The sequence below is a fragment of the Astatotilapia calliptera genome, chromosome 8, assembly GCF_900246225.1.
Source record: "Astatotilapia calliptera chromosome 8, fAstCal1.2, whole genome shotgun sequence".
NCBI lineage: Eukaryota > Metazoa > Chordata > Actinopteri > Cichliformes > Cichlidae > Astatotilapia > Astatotilapia calliptera.
In genome coordinates this window covers 13571370-13590504 of record NC_039309.1, presented here as the reverse complement: position 1 = coordinate 13590504, position 19135 = coordinate 13571370, and the positions used below count along the sequence as shown (strand labels likewise).

At 41.3% G+C, this 19135-nt stretch overlaps 1 protein-coding gene across 5 annotated transcripts in view; it reads right to left on the bottom strand.

Annotated features, from left to right (window-relative positions):
- Window positions 1-19135, bottom strand: part of ankfn1b (ankyrin repeat and fibronectin type III domain containing 1b) — a 147615-nt gene that overhangs the window by 98643 nt on the left and 29837 nt on the right. For 3 of the 5 annotated variants that reach the window (XM_026178722.1, XM_026178723.1, XM_026178721.1), the window contains 2 exons: window positions 13843-14024; window positions 7285-7514 (listed from right to left, as the gene is read on the bottom strand). In XM_026178722.1, coding sequence (XP_026034507.1) covers window positions 7285-7514; window positions 13843-14024 — 412 coding nt within the window. Of the gene's footprint in view, window positions 1-7284; window positions 7515-7814; window positions 8033-13842; window positions 14025-19135 lie in introns of those variants that run through there. The other 2 variants (XM_026178725.1, XM_026178724.1) reach the window with 2 other exon arrangements.

The following is a 19135-nucleotide window of genomic DNA, read 5'->3' as shown; positions in this document are numbered from 1 at the left end:
ATAATCTTTAAAGAGACAAGACAAGCTCTCGTGTGCTTTACAGCTAGTTGATACAAGATAAACTTGAAGAGAGCACCAAAGACCGGAGAATAAGATGAAAGGGCATCTCATGATAGATCTTACAGTGATCTCAAAGTGAAAGAAAAGTGAAGGTGTTTTCACCCAGCACTTCATCTTTTCGTGCCCTCATCGTTATACAGCTGGTTGAGTTTTCATATTGGCAATTTGGGATCAAGAGCAGGCTAATCATGAAGAAAAATCCTCACTGCACCAGAATCTCTGATCAAAGACAGCAGAGTATGAAATCGTGGCCTAAACCACGATAACAGAACTAAGCCTGCAAAATGTGATGAAAAACCTCCCAACAAGCAAACACGACAAACCATTCTGGATGCGCAGAAGCTGGATTATCTAACGTATATGTAACAATAATTACTGGTGCACATAGAGCTGCAGTTTGCTATAGAGGCAGGCATAAAAAAATTGTTCAGCCATTTGGCAATCATTTTTCAGGGGGTGATTTACCAAGTTACAAGTTCCTGGGGTCCAAATTAAAACTATACATCAAGACAGTTTAAAACAGTATTAACATTACTCGGGACAACAATGACGATCAGCACTGAGTTAAGTTCCACAGGTGCTGCTTTAGTGAACCTGTGTGATTTTATCTGTTTATCAGAGGGCCCGACCTCTGCACACAGCAGTTTATAATAATTGTTTATGAATATTAGAGCAAAACAGGGCAAAAAAAGAAAAATGAGAATTAGCTCCCATAACCACTTCTTCCTCTGCCTCCATGTTGGCCACACCGTCAGACTAATTACCCCAGTAATCACTGTGTTAACATTATAAAGGGCCTTGAGGCTGCACTCCTCTATCCTATTTCAACTGAAGTTAGTCAGCCAGAGGAAATTATGAAGCTCTCAAAGTGCTGCTGCTGTCCTTTTTAACTCCGTCATCTCTGGCTTTAGGTGATGTTGGCACAGTGAATACAAAAATATGACATTATTGCAATCATGCTCACAACATGACTTCCCAGGCTGAGACCCTTACCTACTTTTGTACTGGGTTTTACCCATTACCAGTGATCTATCATTGTGAAATGCCTGGCCCATGCCTAAACCAATGTTCAGAAAACAATTTTGTCAGTGTCTGAAGCCTAATCTGGGGTTTTTATTTTGTTTTTGCTGTTATTTATTCCTCCTTTTGTGCCAGAGAACAAAGAAATCTCATCCTACATATTTATGAATCTGGATCCCAGATATAAAGACAGCAAAACAGACGGGACACGGATAAACATTGGCCTCTGCCACCGGTGAATGCCAGCTTGTTTGCCAACAGGCCAGTGGCAATTAACAAGGTGATTACACACTGCTCTATGAATTAACAATTAACAAAGCTGAGTATCTATGTTATCCTGGCAACTTCATGTGGTACCAGAACATGAAAAAATCCCATGCAGACAATTTGTCGAATCATTACCATAATGATTCGACAAATCGTCTGCATGATTTGTTTTCTTCAATGTGACCTTGAAGAAAACGGTGATGCACTGATTTCTTCAAGGTCACATCTTACCTCTTGTTTAACTCTGGCCTATCATAACGCTGCTGATTTTTCTCATATATAGCGATGGATTCTCTTAAAGTAGCTCTTAAATCTAAGCTAAACAGCAGGTACACAACTCTGGCCCCACCTGCTGTTCAAACCTTCTGTTTGCACAGGGCAGCAAATCAGAAAAAAGTTGCCCAAAACGGAGGGTGGCTTTAATCTAGAGGCCCTAAAACGGCTTGTTTCACACAGAAATGTGAGGCTACATCAATGCCCAGTCAGAAAAACAATGACCCATGAATAATGCAAAGCTGCTTTAACAGAGTCCAAAGAATACAAATAAGGAGCTGGAAATGAGCAGAACTGGTCCACTTTAAGCGCTGAAAGCCTGACTGATAAAACACTTTATGTAATAAAGTAAAAACAATAAAGAATCAATTAAAGGCTTGAAGAATAAAAGCTGTGAGCTCTGAGGCTGAGTAGCCACAAACAGACAAACAAAAACACACAGTGTTGCCCCTCAGCCTCCTAGCAGACGCTTCTGTGCTATGAATTTGAATTTGAGGTGACAACTTTCTTAAGTTAGATTTTCAGAAACCTTGCCCTAACCCTACCTGCACGTATGGTATGAATTTGAAAATCCTACCTCACTTGCTTCTCAAGTTCTTGTGTTCAAAAACGTGGGTTTTTAGGCCGCCGCCTGCCTGCCCACAAACCTAGCAGGTGGACAACAACATCAGCCTTTTTTACAGCTGAGGGGTAAACACTCTAGGTAGTTATTAAAACAAAACTAGCCCTAAAATAAAGTCAATTCTGGGATTCTCAGGAAATTGTTACCAACAATAGGTGCTCATTCTTGCCCTCTAGTGGACAAGAATCCCACAGACCTACGTCGAATCAGTAATGAGAAAAAAAATGCGTTTGCTGGATTTACGGCTAACAAAAGCATCCAGTGTGATCTATTTTGAGATCACTGAGGTACACAAGCCATCTTAGGATACATCAGATGGTGGCTTAGCAATGAAAACAAATGGAAAGCTCCATGAGCCACGTGAAAAGAACACAGTCCATCCAAACAGGGTTTTATCTTTTTTGTCTGTAGCGTAAATTTGTCTCAGACAGATGGGGAATAAACTAAACGGCTGTCGAGCACGGAGAGTTTCAAACTGTGAAGATGCTTCTGTCCTCGCTTGCTAATTCCAAACACAACTAGGAAGGCTCATTCTTATTATGAACACAATATATTCTGTGTTCTCGGATTCACCAATCACCACACGTGTTTTGTGAGCAGACGGTCAGTCAGGGTATACACCAAGAGTAGAATAAATGTAAATCAGCTGCTTCGTAGACCCCCCGCACTCACCACCTCAGCTCAATGCTTTTCGTTCGAGGTGTAAACAGGCTGACTTACAAATAGATAAAGTGGCGAAGCAGACGTCACAGAAACACTTGTGGTCTTCATCTAAGCCTCGCCAGTGGCCTTTAAATGTCTGATTTTTCAGAGTATTTCTCATGTGTGTTAAGTGTGTTTTTATGAGCTATTATGTGCGAGCACACTCTGTGCCCGTTTCCTGATAACATAAAAGAGCATAGCCGCAGGCGGCGATATCAAGTTTCTCAAACCAATCCAGGCGACCCAGAGCCTTTGACCAAAGCAGCATGCTGAATATAATTCGCCTTATTCAACAGTCTAGATACCACTGAGATTCCTGCCAGTACAGTATCAGGACTCCTGCCACCATGCGAGGAGCACATCCACGTACGTGATTTGGTTGAAATCTCTCTTGTGGTGTTTCCTGTGGGTTTCCGGTGAATATGGAAATGATGAAAAACAATTATTTGCGTTCCCTGTGCTTTTTTTGTGTGTAATTTTTAATATATTGCTTTAATAGAGAATCTATGTGAGTCACCAGAGGATGTGTCAGACCAAAGTGCAGCGAATACGCACGAACATCCCATTATGTAGTTACAGCCATTCAATCAACAGAAATGATACGATCTGTACTTTGATTATGTGGTTAGTCAGCCTCTTAGCTTGCTGTCAGTAGGCTTTGAGTGCATTTGCACGTCAGCCACACATTTAAATAAATAAAGGACACACAGGCACATACATGCATACATATTTACACTGCATAGGCAGCATGTCAAGAGATGAAATTACAGCAGATAGAAACAATAACTGTTGAAAGGCACACTGCTGTCAGTGGAGAAAATGATCCTTCCTGCAAATACAATTTGCAATCCCTTTGTAATATTACAGTAATATTACTCTTGTACACTGCAAACAGTCCAACTACATCATCTGTGGTTTGCATATGGCTTAAACAGGCTTAAAATGTGTTTTTCTACACAAAACCACAAAAACTGTGCAGCTGTTACCTAATGTACACAGCCTTATGTACTGACATAAGGTAAAAAAAATTCAATTTTTCTAACAGGCTTGAAAGTCAAGGCTGTTTTACCTCTTTCATGACCTCCTACAAACATTTTGACCCATCACTCCATAAGACCTGAGTTTCATCCCAGTTCTTGTGTAATTTTGCGTACCTCCGCCTTTTCTCCCTCTTGACAGCCACTCTTCCACTGAGAACATTTCTGATGACGCTTCAGGGCAACAGCTAATAGCTCTTTGGCAAACACCTATTGAGTGCTAACATACTATTTTATACCTCTCTTACTGTGGTATTTTTCATAAATTCAGTTAATGAAATGGGAAAAAATCTTGTGTTTTGCAACAAGTTTCTTAATACATAATACTCATATACTCATATTTGCAAATTATGGTAGACTGAATCATTCATCACTGTAAAGTCAGATTACTCATGATTTAGCTGGTCACTCTCCCCCGGGCTCTCTCAGCAGAGTGTCTGCAAAGAAGTGGAGAGAGCTGCATCTGTGCAGCTTTGCTCCTCCAACTTTGCCACATAGCATGCTGTAAGAAAGGTGACAGCTAACTGAGGGCGTTATACAACTGTGGGAAACTCTGGATTTTATATATGCAGAACTGCAGAGTTTCTTGACTGTGTAGCTCAACAAGTAAAAGTTGACAAAAGTGCGAGGTGTTTTCGGTATCCCGGTGAGCGAGACACATTTTCACTCACAAGTGTACAGCTTGTAACAATATAAAGAAAGGTCAATAAGGGTCGTAAAAGCCACGAGCTGCTTCTGTTCTGGGTAGAGCACGTGATTAGTGGTGTTTCAGTCTAAAATACAAAACAGCTTTACCGTGACAGTTGTTGCTGAACAGATAGCACTGCCTGTTGACCTGAAGACCCTGAAGATAGGCCCTCACAGAGTGTGACAGTTTAAAGGGAGATGGCATTGATATCGTTACAACAGGTAATTAACTCGGACCATAATGTAGAGTTTGGCAGCCTTACAAACACGGGTTACTTTCTCTCCTTCTGTTCTCTTACTCCTACCTGAAAAGCTTTAGTCTTTTCTTTTTTGTTACAATAACTACAATTCCATATTTAGTCCAAAGAATGAAAAACACTGAAACATTTTTCCTTTAAACACCTAATCCGCCTCCATTAGTATCTCCGAAAGATACTGTAGATTACTTCTAACATGCGTGCCAGCAGGCAGGCCTTCTGCAGTGTGGGCCGACTTGCGCTAATATTAAGGCATTGTTTCTCTGCTGTGTCACAGTCAACCTCCATAGCACAACACTAAATACTGCAGCACAACAGTTGTTTGCATGAGGCAGCAGGCTGAGGCGTAGTTGTTTTTGTCACGGCAATTTTCGCGTCGCTCTGGAGAGCATACAAGTGTTGAGCAACAACACGGCTCTGAATGTTTTATCTGTGCATCCGCAAACGAAAAAGAAAAGACTGAGTGATACAGAGAGAAGACAACATATTTAAAGCAGGTATGATGCAGTAGTAAAGTACATTTGACATTTCCTCAATTACAGTGTACTAGAAGACAGTACAATGTGAACTCTCACCCCAAAACACCCGCGGCAGGTCATCAGATCCAGTGCTGTTCCCATTCCTAGCAAAGATGGCCAACTGTTTAAATGTGATGGAAGTTAATAAAATGAACTTCTTCCCTTCTATTTTCAGCCCGACTATTGTGACCACGAACTGATCTGACACCAAACTGTTGATTGGCTCAAGTGTATGAAAGGAAAATAAAAAATGGCTAATCCCATTTAAAGTTCAGTCAAGTATATTCTTGTGATCCACATCCAGCAGTATGCCAGAGAAAAAACACCCCACACACACCTTAAATTCTCCCACTGAGCTATCCACTAACCTGTCCTGGTCTCCTGTTGCGCCTGTGACACCCGAGAATCAATTACAACGCTTCGGCTGGTAATGAGGTCTCCAATTACCTGATCCACAGGCTAACGGACAATATACAGGTCTTTAATCTTTCATGCGCCTTCAACAAGCCCGCTGCACTCGTCTGGCAGCATTTCCCCCCAAAGATCTGACGCAACCAACACTGTTACATGCAGCTTACGGAATTAAGCTCAAATCAAAACATCATTTTAAGCAGCAAGTGGGGTAATTATACTTTACTAATTAGATAAAATGAAAAGGACCAGGGACCAGTAATTTTGGAAGCTTGAAATTAGCCAGCAGCTTTGGGTTTCCTAAACTGACCACTTGATGGATGTCATTTTAATTGCCAAAGCTCCAAAACTGGAGTAGCTACAGTCCTACAGTCCTCCCTATATATATATAAAATAGACTTTATTTATTTTTACCTATTGTTTCAACTTTAACAGAATAAACTTGAGTATATATGCAAGACTAAAGTAAAATAGGTAGCATGTCAGCTAAATTCATTGTGTTTTTTGCGGTATTGTTTCCATTTTTTAGCTGCACTGTGGTGCAGTAGTTAGCACTGTTGCCCCTTTCTGTTTACATTTTGCATGTTCTCTGCAAGTGCTTGGCTTCTTCCAAAACTCATGCAATTAAAGGGGTTAGGTTAATTCTTAATTGCCTATAGGTGTGAATGTGAGTGTGAATAGTTGTCTGTCTCCCTGTGTTGGACCTGTGACAGACTGGTGACCTGTCCAGGGCGTACCTCGCTTCTCACCCTAAAGTAGCTGGGTTAGGCCCCAGCCCGCCTGTGACCCTGAATCGGATAAGCAGAAGAGAACGGATGGATGGATGGATGGATGGATGGATGGATGGATGGATGGATTTTGCACCATTTTGCACCTTATGCTGTATTCTCAGGACTGTCAGCCCTAGATTTTTTCCTTGCACTCTCCTCTTTATCAGCTTTGATCACCATAGTTTCTCTTGCTCATTATCTTTCATGTATCAGGACAACAAAGCTTTAAAGCGATAACTTGTTTTTTGGGGGTTGTTTTTATCATCACATGTTAACAGTCGCCTTCCCTCAGGGTGACGAGCAGGATTTATTTGGTAAAGTTGAAAATAGCCACAGAGTCACAAGCACACAGCTGTATAAATTAATTAAAGATAAGGAAAGAGCGAGTGGGACGAGCTGTCTTCATTTGGGAGCTGCTGTGAATGTCTGCATGAAGCTGCACTCACAGCAAGTGAGAAAACTTAAGTCATGCTCTGCAGAACGGCCATATGTTCTGTGGCCGGAAAAACCTTTAATCCTAAGTGCCTATTTAAATGAGCCGGCTTTGAGATGTGTGAAAAAAGGGGATGAAGGAAACAACGCCATGATGATACAGGATTTAGCTGGACACGGCTGGGTGGGACCAAATCAAATAACAGGAAGTGAAGGAATCAAACTTACAAACTTCCTCTTTAGCTTTCCCTTCCCACGGTTCTGTTTGCCCTCGACCGCAGTCACTGCGCCAAAGTCGGAGCCCATGTCTAGGTGCTCATCGGCTGACATGCTCTTGCGCAGGTAAGCAGCCCGCGCCCGGAAATGGGAGAACGGCGACTGGGAGCGTGGACGGGCCTCGGTGCAGCCGCTAGTCTCATTGTCACCTTCCATGTCATCCTCCAAACGCCAAAGCTCCCCTGGATGAAAACAAAAAGACAAATTGAAAGACAAATTGTCTTTAATTTGTCTTAACTGAAGACAAATAAAGACATCACAGTGGCATTACATGAAGGCAACAATAAGAAGAAAGGAGAAGAAGGGAGAAAAAAGACAGGAGAATAAATGAGAGCAGGACCGACTGGACCGTGCGCAATTACTGGAAACTCACTCTACAAATTCTGAGCTATCATCCCTGATTGCTTCCATAAAACATTTCCAGAAAGTAATTTAGCTTCCTTTATAGGTAAAATACTTTATAACCGCAGCATTATTCTCACCATGCCTCCTGAACAGCGTGATTATGATTTCATATGCTGGACAGAGAGGGCGTTTTTCTCCAAAGCGCTGACATGATGTCTGAGTTCTCACAGTCACACCACAGAGATGGATGAGTGCTGTCAGAAACTGCCTCAGCTCCACTAATCAGAGACAACTTCCATCGCTCTGCATTTGACGGACGTCAGACGTCTTGTCGCATCCCGTCTGCGGCATCTGACTAACGGCATTCAAAAAAAACACGCAGCCATATGCTGAGTAAGCAAAATCAGCCGTCTTCATCAAGGTATTAACAACGACAGCAGTGAAACGTGCTCATGATTCAAATATCATCTCAAATTATAGTAGGAAAATGAGCACACAGTGTACTTCCCAGCCCCCAATGAATCACTGTATAAGGTTAAGAAGGTCAAAGTCGCAGACATTTCTCTGCTGTAAATACTTTTATTAAAACATCAGATAATTGAGTGCAGTCAGGACCACTGGAGTCAAAACCAGAAAAATATATAAAAACTGGTATTTATATGTTTTTCAGTCTATTTGGCTGTAATGCATTTATATGGCTCTGTTCTGGAGAGCCTCCCCGCTCTTCCAAGTGCACCTCTCCTCACATCCATGTGCATATGTGGAAAGCTGGAAAGGTGCAGAGAGCAGCAACAAGAGCCCATCAGAGAACCAAACAGGTATTAATGACGACAGACATGACAGAGCAGAGAGGCTGCAGTGCAAAAACTCCCTTTTTCAGACAGGAGCATTTCTAAATCTGTTTATGTGATATCGTTACCTCATATTACACCATTTCACTCTTTAGTTGGGTTTCTTTAATGCAAATTTTAGTGATTTTCTTTACTGCAGGATTGTGTCGTATGATTGCATTTGGTTTTTACTGTTTCTTTTATTATTTATGTGGATCATTTCTTGAGAGCCTGTCTGTAAACCAAAAGTTTATCAGCAGGGACGATAAATAAAGAAATGAGAAATGAGGTGGAAAGCCACTAAAATCTTTTATATAGGCTTTCCTGTCAGGTTCATTAAGTTACAGTCCAGTATATTTATTTTAAAGAAAAATATATTAGTTATATGCATTAAATGGGCTACATTTATATTCACACTTTATTAGGTACACCTTACTAATACCAGGCTGGATCTCCTCTTGTCTTCAGAACTGCTGTCAACAAGATGCTGGAAACATCCTTTTTAATTGGCTCCTTGGGGATAAAGTGTTTTTGAATTTGAATGTCCTCAGACATGATGGCATCACACAGTTGCTGCAGATTTGTTAAATGCACTTCCACAATGGGAATCTCCTGTTCCTCCACATCCCAAAGGTGCTCAACTGGATTGAGATTTGGTGGATGTGGAGGTCATTTGAGTACAGTCAACTCAGCAGAAGTCCACACCAGGTGGTCTTCCACTGCTATACACCATCTGCTTCGAGCTTTAATGCATTGTGAATTCAGAGATGCTCTTCTGCATACCTTGGTTGTAAGTAGTAGGAATCTTTTCAGTTTCTATTGCCTACCTATAAGCTTGACAAAATCTGGTCATTCTCCCCTGACCTCTGGCACCAGTAAGGCATTTTCGAACTGCCTCTCACTGGATATTTTCTCTCTTGTGTGTTGTGTGGGAAACTCCCAGCAAATACTCAAACCAGCACCAATAACCATGCCATGTTACAAGTCACCCAAATCCGCTTTCTTCTCCTTTTAGATGACGTTTGAACCTTAACAAGTCGCCTTGACCATGTCTACATGCCAAATTGCACCGAGCTGCTTGGCTGATTAGTTATTTGCATTAATAAGCAGTTGAACTGATCCACTGAACATTTCTTATTGGTTACACAAATTTATGTAGCACTTAACTGTATAGATACAGTGGCTCCAGTGCAGTGGTTTTTACATTTGCATAACAATTGAAAGATCCCCAGTTTAATCCTGGGAGGATCAAAGAAGAGCACACTGCTTGGACACATGTGGAGATACCTGCTGTGGTGACAGCTTGTGATTAAGCGAGGAGCTGAAAAGTCATTTTTGTGTTATTTATTTATTTTTATTTTTGCTACACACATAGCTCTTTTTCCCCTCACGCCCTGGGGCTCAAACCTCTGGAGGCACCCCGCTCTACCTCCCGAGCCACAGCTGCTGTGATTCATTATTCATTATATCCATTATTAAAAGAGTAAAACTGCAGCTCTTTTGGCAGTGAGTGTTTTGTGTGAGCTTATGAATGAGCTCCAGAGTGTGAAATATAACCTGTGTATCAGTTCCACAGTCTGAGCCGCAGCCAAAGCCGGGCCAAATAATAAAAGCAACAAAATGACTGAGCCTGATCCCTAATACAGGATGTTGCTTAAATCCACAAACCGAATGCAGCTGGATTATTAAACAACTTGGATTTTTAGAAAAAAGTTGTCTGCATACCGAGACATAAACAGAGGTAGAGAGAGAAAGAAAGAGGGAGGCAGCATCATGGTCGATGACAGTGGTCGCTAGGCAACAAGCAGCCACGTGAGACCAAACTCTCTCTCAATTTGATATTTTCAGCAGAGCAGGAGCAGTGGAAGAAAAAAAATAGGCAGAGAGACAGACACCAACACGCCATCAGACCCAGATAATTAGTCTAGATGTAAAAGGACATAAGATGGAAGCACTTGGACTAAATCAACCAATCACTGACAGAGAGCTGAGTTATTAGACGTAGTAAAGGAGAAGATTTATCAGATCAGAGCAGCGAGGGCTCGGGATTCACTCGATGCTACTCGGCCAAAGTGGGTTAGTGATGACATTCACATAGTTCAAACTGCAGCCAAAATAGGACAGAGAAATGTAACGAGAGGGAGGAAAAGGGAAGCAGGGATACTGGAAGTCTCTTTCAGAGACAATGGATTCACTTCTGCCATGTTCACTTTATTCACTTTAGTCATGAATTTTAACAAATAAGCTCTCTTATTGTATTAAATGTAGTTTATTACTGAACCTAAACATCTAAGTAACTTTAATACATTTATTTTAAAAAAACACTTTCATACCACCATAGATGGAAGTGGCGATATTATTCTTTTTTAAAGTTCCAGATTTGTATTCTTAGAGTAGCTTTTACATGATTCACAGATCGAAATAATCCTCACACAGGCCCTCAGTTCACTCTTTCTGAAACAGGACATTTATTCTCCGTCACTTTTCCTATTACGCTACGCTCCATAAAAGGCAATGCTACCAGTGTAGGAAAACCTTAACTCTCTATATATTAAGTCTCCTTCATTTTAATAGTTCACTTATAATATAAATAGTAAAAAACATCAGTAGGTTAAAGCAGACCAGACTGCAAGCAGACCAGCAATGAACTGAAGAAACACCTGTGAGTTAAAGCTCAGGGCACAGCCGAGCAGTCTCACACAGGAGCTGGTGTTAACTAAAGTTGTCGCCTCGCTTTAGTCATCCGCAAAGTGTGCAGATCAGCTGCGTCCTCAGTGAACTAGAAAAGAGAGCACTGGCATGAGTTGTTTTTTTTGGGTTTTTTTACAGTATTTTGATGTGAATTATTTTGAACACAATGTGAATTTCTCATTTTTAATAATCACGGTCAAATCCAGTTTATTGTGACAACACCAGTTTCTTGTATGTAGAAGGTTTTTACAGATGGGTGGGTCTGCCGTACTCGCAACTAAGGCTATGACCATAATAATCATATCAGTTCTTAATGACATCACACAGAGCCAAAAGTAGAAAACAGCCGTCCGATTATTTTAGTATATTCACCTATGGTATCAATTAGAAACTCCTACATTGGCTCGTTCTTGAGTTATCCCATTAAGTTGCAATATATTTGACCTCTCAGGGCCACCGTAGAATAGTCTGTCCTCAACGAAGTGGCGCACAGGAGGTGAGAAGCATGGAAATGCTGATGTTATCACTGACAGAACCTTGTTCAGTATTTTCTTCTACACCATAACAAATATCATTCGCACAGCTTTCTATGAAATATCATGATATCATTTTGAGCCTACATCTCAAATAGTAGGTCCACCTTAACATAAATCAACCTCAGAAAGGTTTACTTTCAGGTTGCTTGATCTTATTATTTATATTTTTCTGTACACATGTATCATGTGAGGTCCCATTCACATTGATAGAAATTTGTACCAGCACTGACTGCAGAGCCGGGAGACAGCGAAAGAAGACAGAAGCCAATCAAGAAAGAGGGGAGGCAAAATAAAGCCCTTGCTGTATCAGCATCTCGTCCCCTCTAAGCCCTCTCACGCACTCTGAAATGCGCCGCTCCACAATGACCTTCACGGTGAAGAGAACGAAAATATCAGATATCTTCTGGATGAGATTTTTTTTTCATTACAATGTGAGCAGCTGTTTTAGCTCATTTCAAAGTTTTTACCGCCTATGTTGCTGCCTGCGTCTCTGCCAATCCAGTGGGACTGAGTGACTTCAAGAGGAACCTATTTTTTTCTTATTTTATTTAGGTCTTCCTCTCTGATGCTGGCTGCGTCTTTTTTGGAGTTACATACTTCTTGCAGTTTCAGGATGAGCTCCTGTGCAGATTTCTCTTGTATTAAACATCACAAGTGAGAATGATAACGTGGTATTTTCCACCTTAATCCAACATTTGAAATGTGCCAAAAGTCATCTCTTCTCTCAGAGCTCCATGCTGTCAAGCTGAGTGACATCAGTCAGCAGTGATAGTGAAAGTGTATGTCTATCAATACGTGTGAATGAGGAGACAAGCGTTAGGATGTCTAGCTCGATGTCTAGCCTTGATCTTTAGCTTTGAGCTCTGGTTTGATGGTGCTTGGCTTGTTCAGGGTTGAAGGGAAGATTAGTTTCCAAATCAGGCACTTTGAAAACGTATCTGAGCTGCTTGAAGAAATTAGAAATGCACTGCCTAAATAGCACAAGCAGAGATTTCATGAGAAATGATTTAAATTGGCCATAATGTTTAGTTTTTGTCTTAACAGATAATCAAAGGTTTGCATTAATTCACTCGCATTAAATCGAAATTTCCCTGATTCATTTCTCTCCTGCCTTCAGTTTCAGGTGTCTGCTATTGTGGTGTTTCTATAGAAGAGCTCTTTTTGATCTATACAAATCAAAGCCCAACTGTGAAGGGCTTTCTTTCACATAAAAATCCCTGCCACCTATAAATGTTTTCATCCTCAAAAAAAGCCCTCATTTGTCTTTAAGATGAAAGCCTTCGCTGTCAGCGGGCTTACACCGTCAGAATTCTCCATGACAGTTTCCCCTCTCCTGGGAGGGAGCGGCGTTTGATTCCTACACAAGAGGAGGAGAGAAGAGAGAAAACAGTGAAAAGATATACACTGTTTTCTCTTGTACATGCAGCTGCTGAGACAGATGGCTGCTGGGCGCTCTCAGCCAAGTGAAGCATAAGACAGGATATCACAGAACCAATGCAGGTGTGGGCATTTGAACAGAAATAAGAAGACTTTAGCTTAAGCTTTTACTGCCCTTTAAACTCTTGTATCGCCGCCACAAGATCATTTTCAAATAACTAACCCTTTGAGTTGCGCTCAGGCCAGAGACTGCCGTTTCATGGTGAAAAATGAAAGACAGAGCAAAGTTCACCAAGAAAAAAAGAGCACTTCTAGGTTAAACCCAAGTGGCAAATTTCATACAGGGTGCCTTTACACTTGCTCAGTATCTGCAAGCTGCTTTGCAACCCACCTCTGCCACACTTCCTCCTTTTCATGCTGTTTCTTACTTTATCCATGCCAAGTATGTTTTGAGCAGGGGTCTTGCTGCTGCTGCTTTCCTCACCTCCATCTTTCCATAGATACACCATAGACAGGTGGATAGGTCCTACCACAGGGTCAATTTTCCCTCAAATTACTGCAGATTGAAATTATAATCACCTTTTTCAAACAAAAGTGGTCATGGCCTGACCACAAAGTGGTTAATTGCATCACTTTGATTCTAACAAGTCGCTTGATATTGTTTCTCCAAACTCTGTTAGCTGAAAAAAAATAAGCTAGCTGTGTGGTGCTAGCTTCCATTCTGTCTTTACCTGCAGGTGGCAAAGTGCAGGCCTTTGAGTGGCTGGTGGCAACTGGAGGATTCTTCATGCGCGGAGGACTCCCGCCAATGAGATCAGAGTGGTGGACCCTGGAGACCGTTGGAGACTGGGGGATGCTGGGGAGGGTACGCGACTTAGCCAGTATGGGTCTCTGTAGCTTCCTTTCCAGCGACCTGCATAGACAGCATAAATGGTCAATTACACGGATCGTTACAATACCACAGCCAAATCCAACATCAGCACTAACACTGACTCAGGCACATACTGGTAGACAAATACAACTTACTGTTAATGAGCAACGAAAGCATCTTTGCCAATCAATAGCTAAATTGCTTCCACCTCAGTATAATCAACCCGAAGGTCATTTGGAACACTAGAACAGTAGATCGATAGTGGACTGAACACTGTCCAATGGGACGCAAATCAATGGCTACAATCACAAGATCGGCTTAACAAATTGGTGACAAGCACACATCCAGGCTTACTTGTGTCTTTTTTATGTTAATATTTTCTCACAGGAGACTGCGTTCCTTGTGCTCTCACAGCCGTGCTGCGTTAGACTGCAACAGATGACTGATATTACATACAAATCCTCTCTGAAACATTTGTGTCTCATTTATAATAGAGACTAAGAATCTGAAAACAACAAACTCGGTACTGACTCAGTGCATTGAGTCCACCTCCAACGCCACTTCCGATCAGATTGATGTGCTGAGATTTAATGAAACGTGGCCGGCATAGCAGACATCAGCCTGGTGGAGCTGGAAGACATCTGACCTCCAGACTTTAGCGTGACAAGCCTGGGTACTAAACACATGATCCCCAGCTGAAAATGAGTTGAAGACATGCAAGCTGAATTCTCAGAGGCTGATTTTTCCTGAAAGCTTCAGGGGAAAGTTTTTATCTGTGATTAAATGTGTGTTTTGTTTTAATATATACACAAATGTATATATATATTATCTCATATCATATAATATGAGATAACTGTTTCATTTTGAGCATTTTGAAGATGAAACAAGACAACCACTTGCAGATTTGGACAACAAAACAAGCTGTTAAATTTCATAAGCCGGCATAATGGTGTGTCATTACACCAGCATATGCCTTAGAGAGCAAGTGTGCCTGCATGCAAATTTCAAACCTCTCTGTCTTTTTGGGTGTTTTTCATTTTTCCTCTCTCATTTGCCGTCTAGTCCTGTTTGTTTCATTGTGATTTGTCAGCCCTGCAACCCAGATTACGTTCCAAAAACTAACAACAGTTCCACATTTTATTATGTGGAACTGTTGTTGACAATTAGAATTGCAGTTTTGCAATTATTTATAAGGTCTGAGGCAGAAATTAACTTTACTAATTTGCTGGGAAATAAACACGAGAGTTAAATGTTGCAGTACTGTGCAAAAGTCTCGAGTGACTCCTCATCCTTTTGTATTTTGCTCCCAAAGAGCCAGACTTTTATTGTCATTGTTTAAGAGTTCTTGAGCCATAGTTCTCCAGGCCTTGTACCTGACCATTTTCAGAGGAATCTATTTTTGTTTGCTAATACTTGCCTATGAATAATTCAAACATTAATAAGGCACCTAACTCAAGGGCTGAGCCAATGTTGTGTCTACACATAACAGACACCTTGGCAAAAAAAACAAAAAAACATTTAAAAATATATCTTCAGGCACTTTGTTACTAGCAGCCTGTGCAAAAACACATTATTTATTCCCATTCTTTAGTTGAATCTATGAAAAGATATGAAAAGAAAAGTCACAGTTTGGCAGGTATTAAATATTTTTGCACCAACAAGGATATCAAATTGCCATATTTCAGTATGCTGCGCACTGTGTCCTCAAAACAACTGAAGAAACCGAAACCATGCAATACCATCTGAAAAGCATCTGATTCACAAAAACTTTTTTCAGCATGGCAGCAATCCAAAACACACTGACAATACAATAAAAGCATATCTGCTTAGAAAAACACAATGCAACACAATCAGTCACGGCCTCCCCAGACCCCAAACTCATCATTATTGAAGAAGAGCTTGCAATGTCCTTCCTGAAGACTACTTAAAGAGATGACAAGAAAGCTTTCCTAATAGGGTTCAGTGTTTAGAAATGAAGGTGGTCATACCAAATATCGACTCTCAAGCTCAACAGAATTGTACAAACTCTGTGTTTGGCTTATATACACTCTGTATGTTTGCACTTTTTAGTGAATCGCTGCACCTATTTCTCATCTCCACAGTAAAATCTAAAGAAATGAAGAGTGACTTTTGCAGATGACTGCAGATCATTTACTAAGCATGAATGATGACTCGACCGTCTTGAGTTCTTGGCAGGCAACCTTATGGTGATTACAGGACTGCCCATATGAGCTAATGTAAACATCTTGTTTGTAAGTGTTCCCATTCAAAAGATTCAAAAACATGTACTCTACAGATAAATCTGCCTGTTACCACCAGAGCAGGTAGAGTAAGGTAAGAGCTCTTAAAGGGCTGGAAAAAGCAGAGGCTTGTGCAGCATGTACGCATTAATCACAGTCTAGATTCATTCAGCAGACATCAACCAAGGCCTCAATAAACTAAATAGGTTGAGTGAACCACACAATAAAAACGAGAATGAAATTCTGTATTCTGTATAACAAAATTCTATAACCTCTTCAAATGTTTCAGAGAAGCTCACAGCCACTGATTCAAATCATATACCATCTTATTCCATTAAATTTATGTTGTCTCCACTGTGCTGCTGTTTATGTCGTGCTGTTTTTCTGCTTCATGGGACATTTATTTTTATGTATCATAATGTGTTTCTAACTGTTATGCTCAGCAGAACAGGAGCCTGCTGTAAACCACTTTAAATTGAGTCAGGCCAGTTAAACATGACTTATTTAATGTAATAAATGGAATGATTGAAGGGATAAAAACGCCTGGGCGGACTAAGTGACAAACAGAAGCATCGTGTGTACCATTTTGTGTACATTACCGAAGGATGGGCATTAACTTGTTCATCACAGAATGATTTGCCATCGGCAATCATTCACTGTGGGCTGGCTGAAGCAAATTAATCACTGTATACTCCCATTACTGTATAGTAAAGTTGCCCGTTTAATCCAATTAAACATTTCCTGTGCCGATTTGACACACAAGCAGCTGTAACTGGTAACTGTCTGCCAGACTTCACTTCCACTAATTCGACTCTACCTCTCGACAGTGTTTGAGGGGCTGGTGCATCTTGGAGCGTTGTTATGCAATTATCAGGCAAACAACATGGTCTGCCGTGAGGTTACTTGTACTAAGAGATTGTCCAAGAAGTCGATGTGCTCTAGTTTCAAGGAGTATTTTATTTGCATGCAATTAACAGGTATCTGTGTTCCTGACAAGCACACATACTGTCATGGTCCTGGGCCATGTTGGCCTAGTATTCTTAGTTTTTGTGTGTTTTGTATTTTGTTCCCTATTTATGCCTTGGTTCCTAGGTTATTTAGTTAAGATGTTCCTTATTTGGTTACCTCCTGTGTGCCCCTGTGTATCTGTGAGCCCTCGTCTCTCCTTGTGTTTTATTCCATGTTTTCCCCAGCCCGTTATGTCTGTGTTCTCCCCGTGCTCTCTCTCCTCCTGTCTGAACCTCCGTGTACTTCCTGTTTTACTTTGACAGTCTCTCGTCATTATGCGTCATGTTGTGTTCACTCCTGCCCTGTCTCGTTATGGTTATCTGTGTCAGCTGTGTTCCCCATGTGTTCCCACTTCCCTCGTTAACCCTCTGTGTATTTATGTCTGCGTCTCCCTCAGTTCGGTGTCGCGTTCTCCCTCATGCTGTGTGTGATTCTCCCTGTGTTTCTTGGTGAGCTTTATATTTAGTTTTTCCCAGTTTAGTTTTGTATTACCCGTGATCTGCCTTTCCAGCAATAAAGCTGTGCTCTCTGAGCTTATTCCCCGTGTCCCCGTGAGTGTGCGTTTGGGTCCTCTCCTGCATGCCACACAGCCGAATCATGACACATACAGTCTATTGATGCAACTTGCTAACCAAGCAGATAGCTTAGAGTTAATCTCATGTCTTATCCAGTTATGTTGATTTCTTGCTCCAAAAATAACAAGATATCAGCAGCTAAAAAGCTTAAAATTATGCTTTTCCAGCTGGACCTCATAAATCAACTGGCCTCATCACTATGGATACATCCATCTTTCTGGTAAATGTATCCTTTTAAAGAACACTTTTTGAGCTGTTACATTTAATTTGACCTCAAATGCAATGCAAAAATCCCGGGTGTCAAAAAATGTCTCCTATGTGGTCCGAAACAGGGTGAAAGGCTGGTAACCGTGGCGATACAAATTCAGAAAATGAACAAATTTCATCAAATATCATCAATCTGATGTAAGCCAGACATTAAAGCCTTTCTTCTACACACAGGATCATATCTAATCCATTAAAGAGCTTGCCTTTACGAAAGAAGATTATTAGTCATTAATTAATTCATGAGGAAATCCAATGCTGCAGCTTTATTAAGAAGTGCATGCACTCAGCGGTGAATAGGAGTCTTTTTGGTACCAGCATGTTTTTACAAGCCACTTCAGTAAAACTCAAGTGTGCTGTGTTTGAGGGGGGATACTTATGTTCTCTTTTAATTCCCTTCGATCGCTGGCTCAGGATATGCGGCGTAAGCTCGGGGTTTACTCGGCGCTAGGGAGCTATCAGGTAAACCAACAGCGGGTGCAAAGTCAGCACATCTGCAGGTTTGAGAGGCAAAGCGCTGCCGGCAAGGAAACCGAGAGCTAAAAGAAAACACGGGTGGTGAATTTGTGAATGTTTGACACTGACAAACCGCGTGGTGTGTAATACTTTAACGCTGACTACGGTATATACATGTGTGCAGGACTTACACAAATAGAAACTTTGATAGTAATGCAAACTGAAAGCTCTCTTACTCCTCGGCAATCCATACTGACTTGCATGAAAAAGCATCTGCCCGAGGTGCGCGCACACACATCTCTTCTCAGTGAGCATAAGATGAAATAACTCAGAGTCCACGGGTAAACAAACGCACACACATACAACTGCACTGACACACACGTGCGCAAACACAGTTGTTGGCCTCCCACCAGCACATCATGATGATAACACACTGTGCTGAACAGCCAGCCCAGGCCACTCTGACAATTTGGGCTTCACTCATCCAACAAACCTGTTGCTTAGCGACTCTGACTACAAACGGGGGAGACGAGAGATCGCCGGAGAGGCTTATTCTTGCTTCCCAGCAGCAATTTATACTTTCATAAAAACAGCGTCTCGCCCAGGGTTG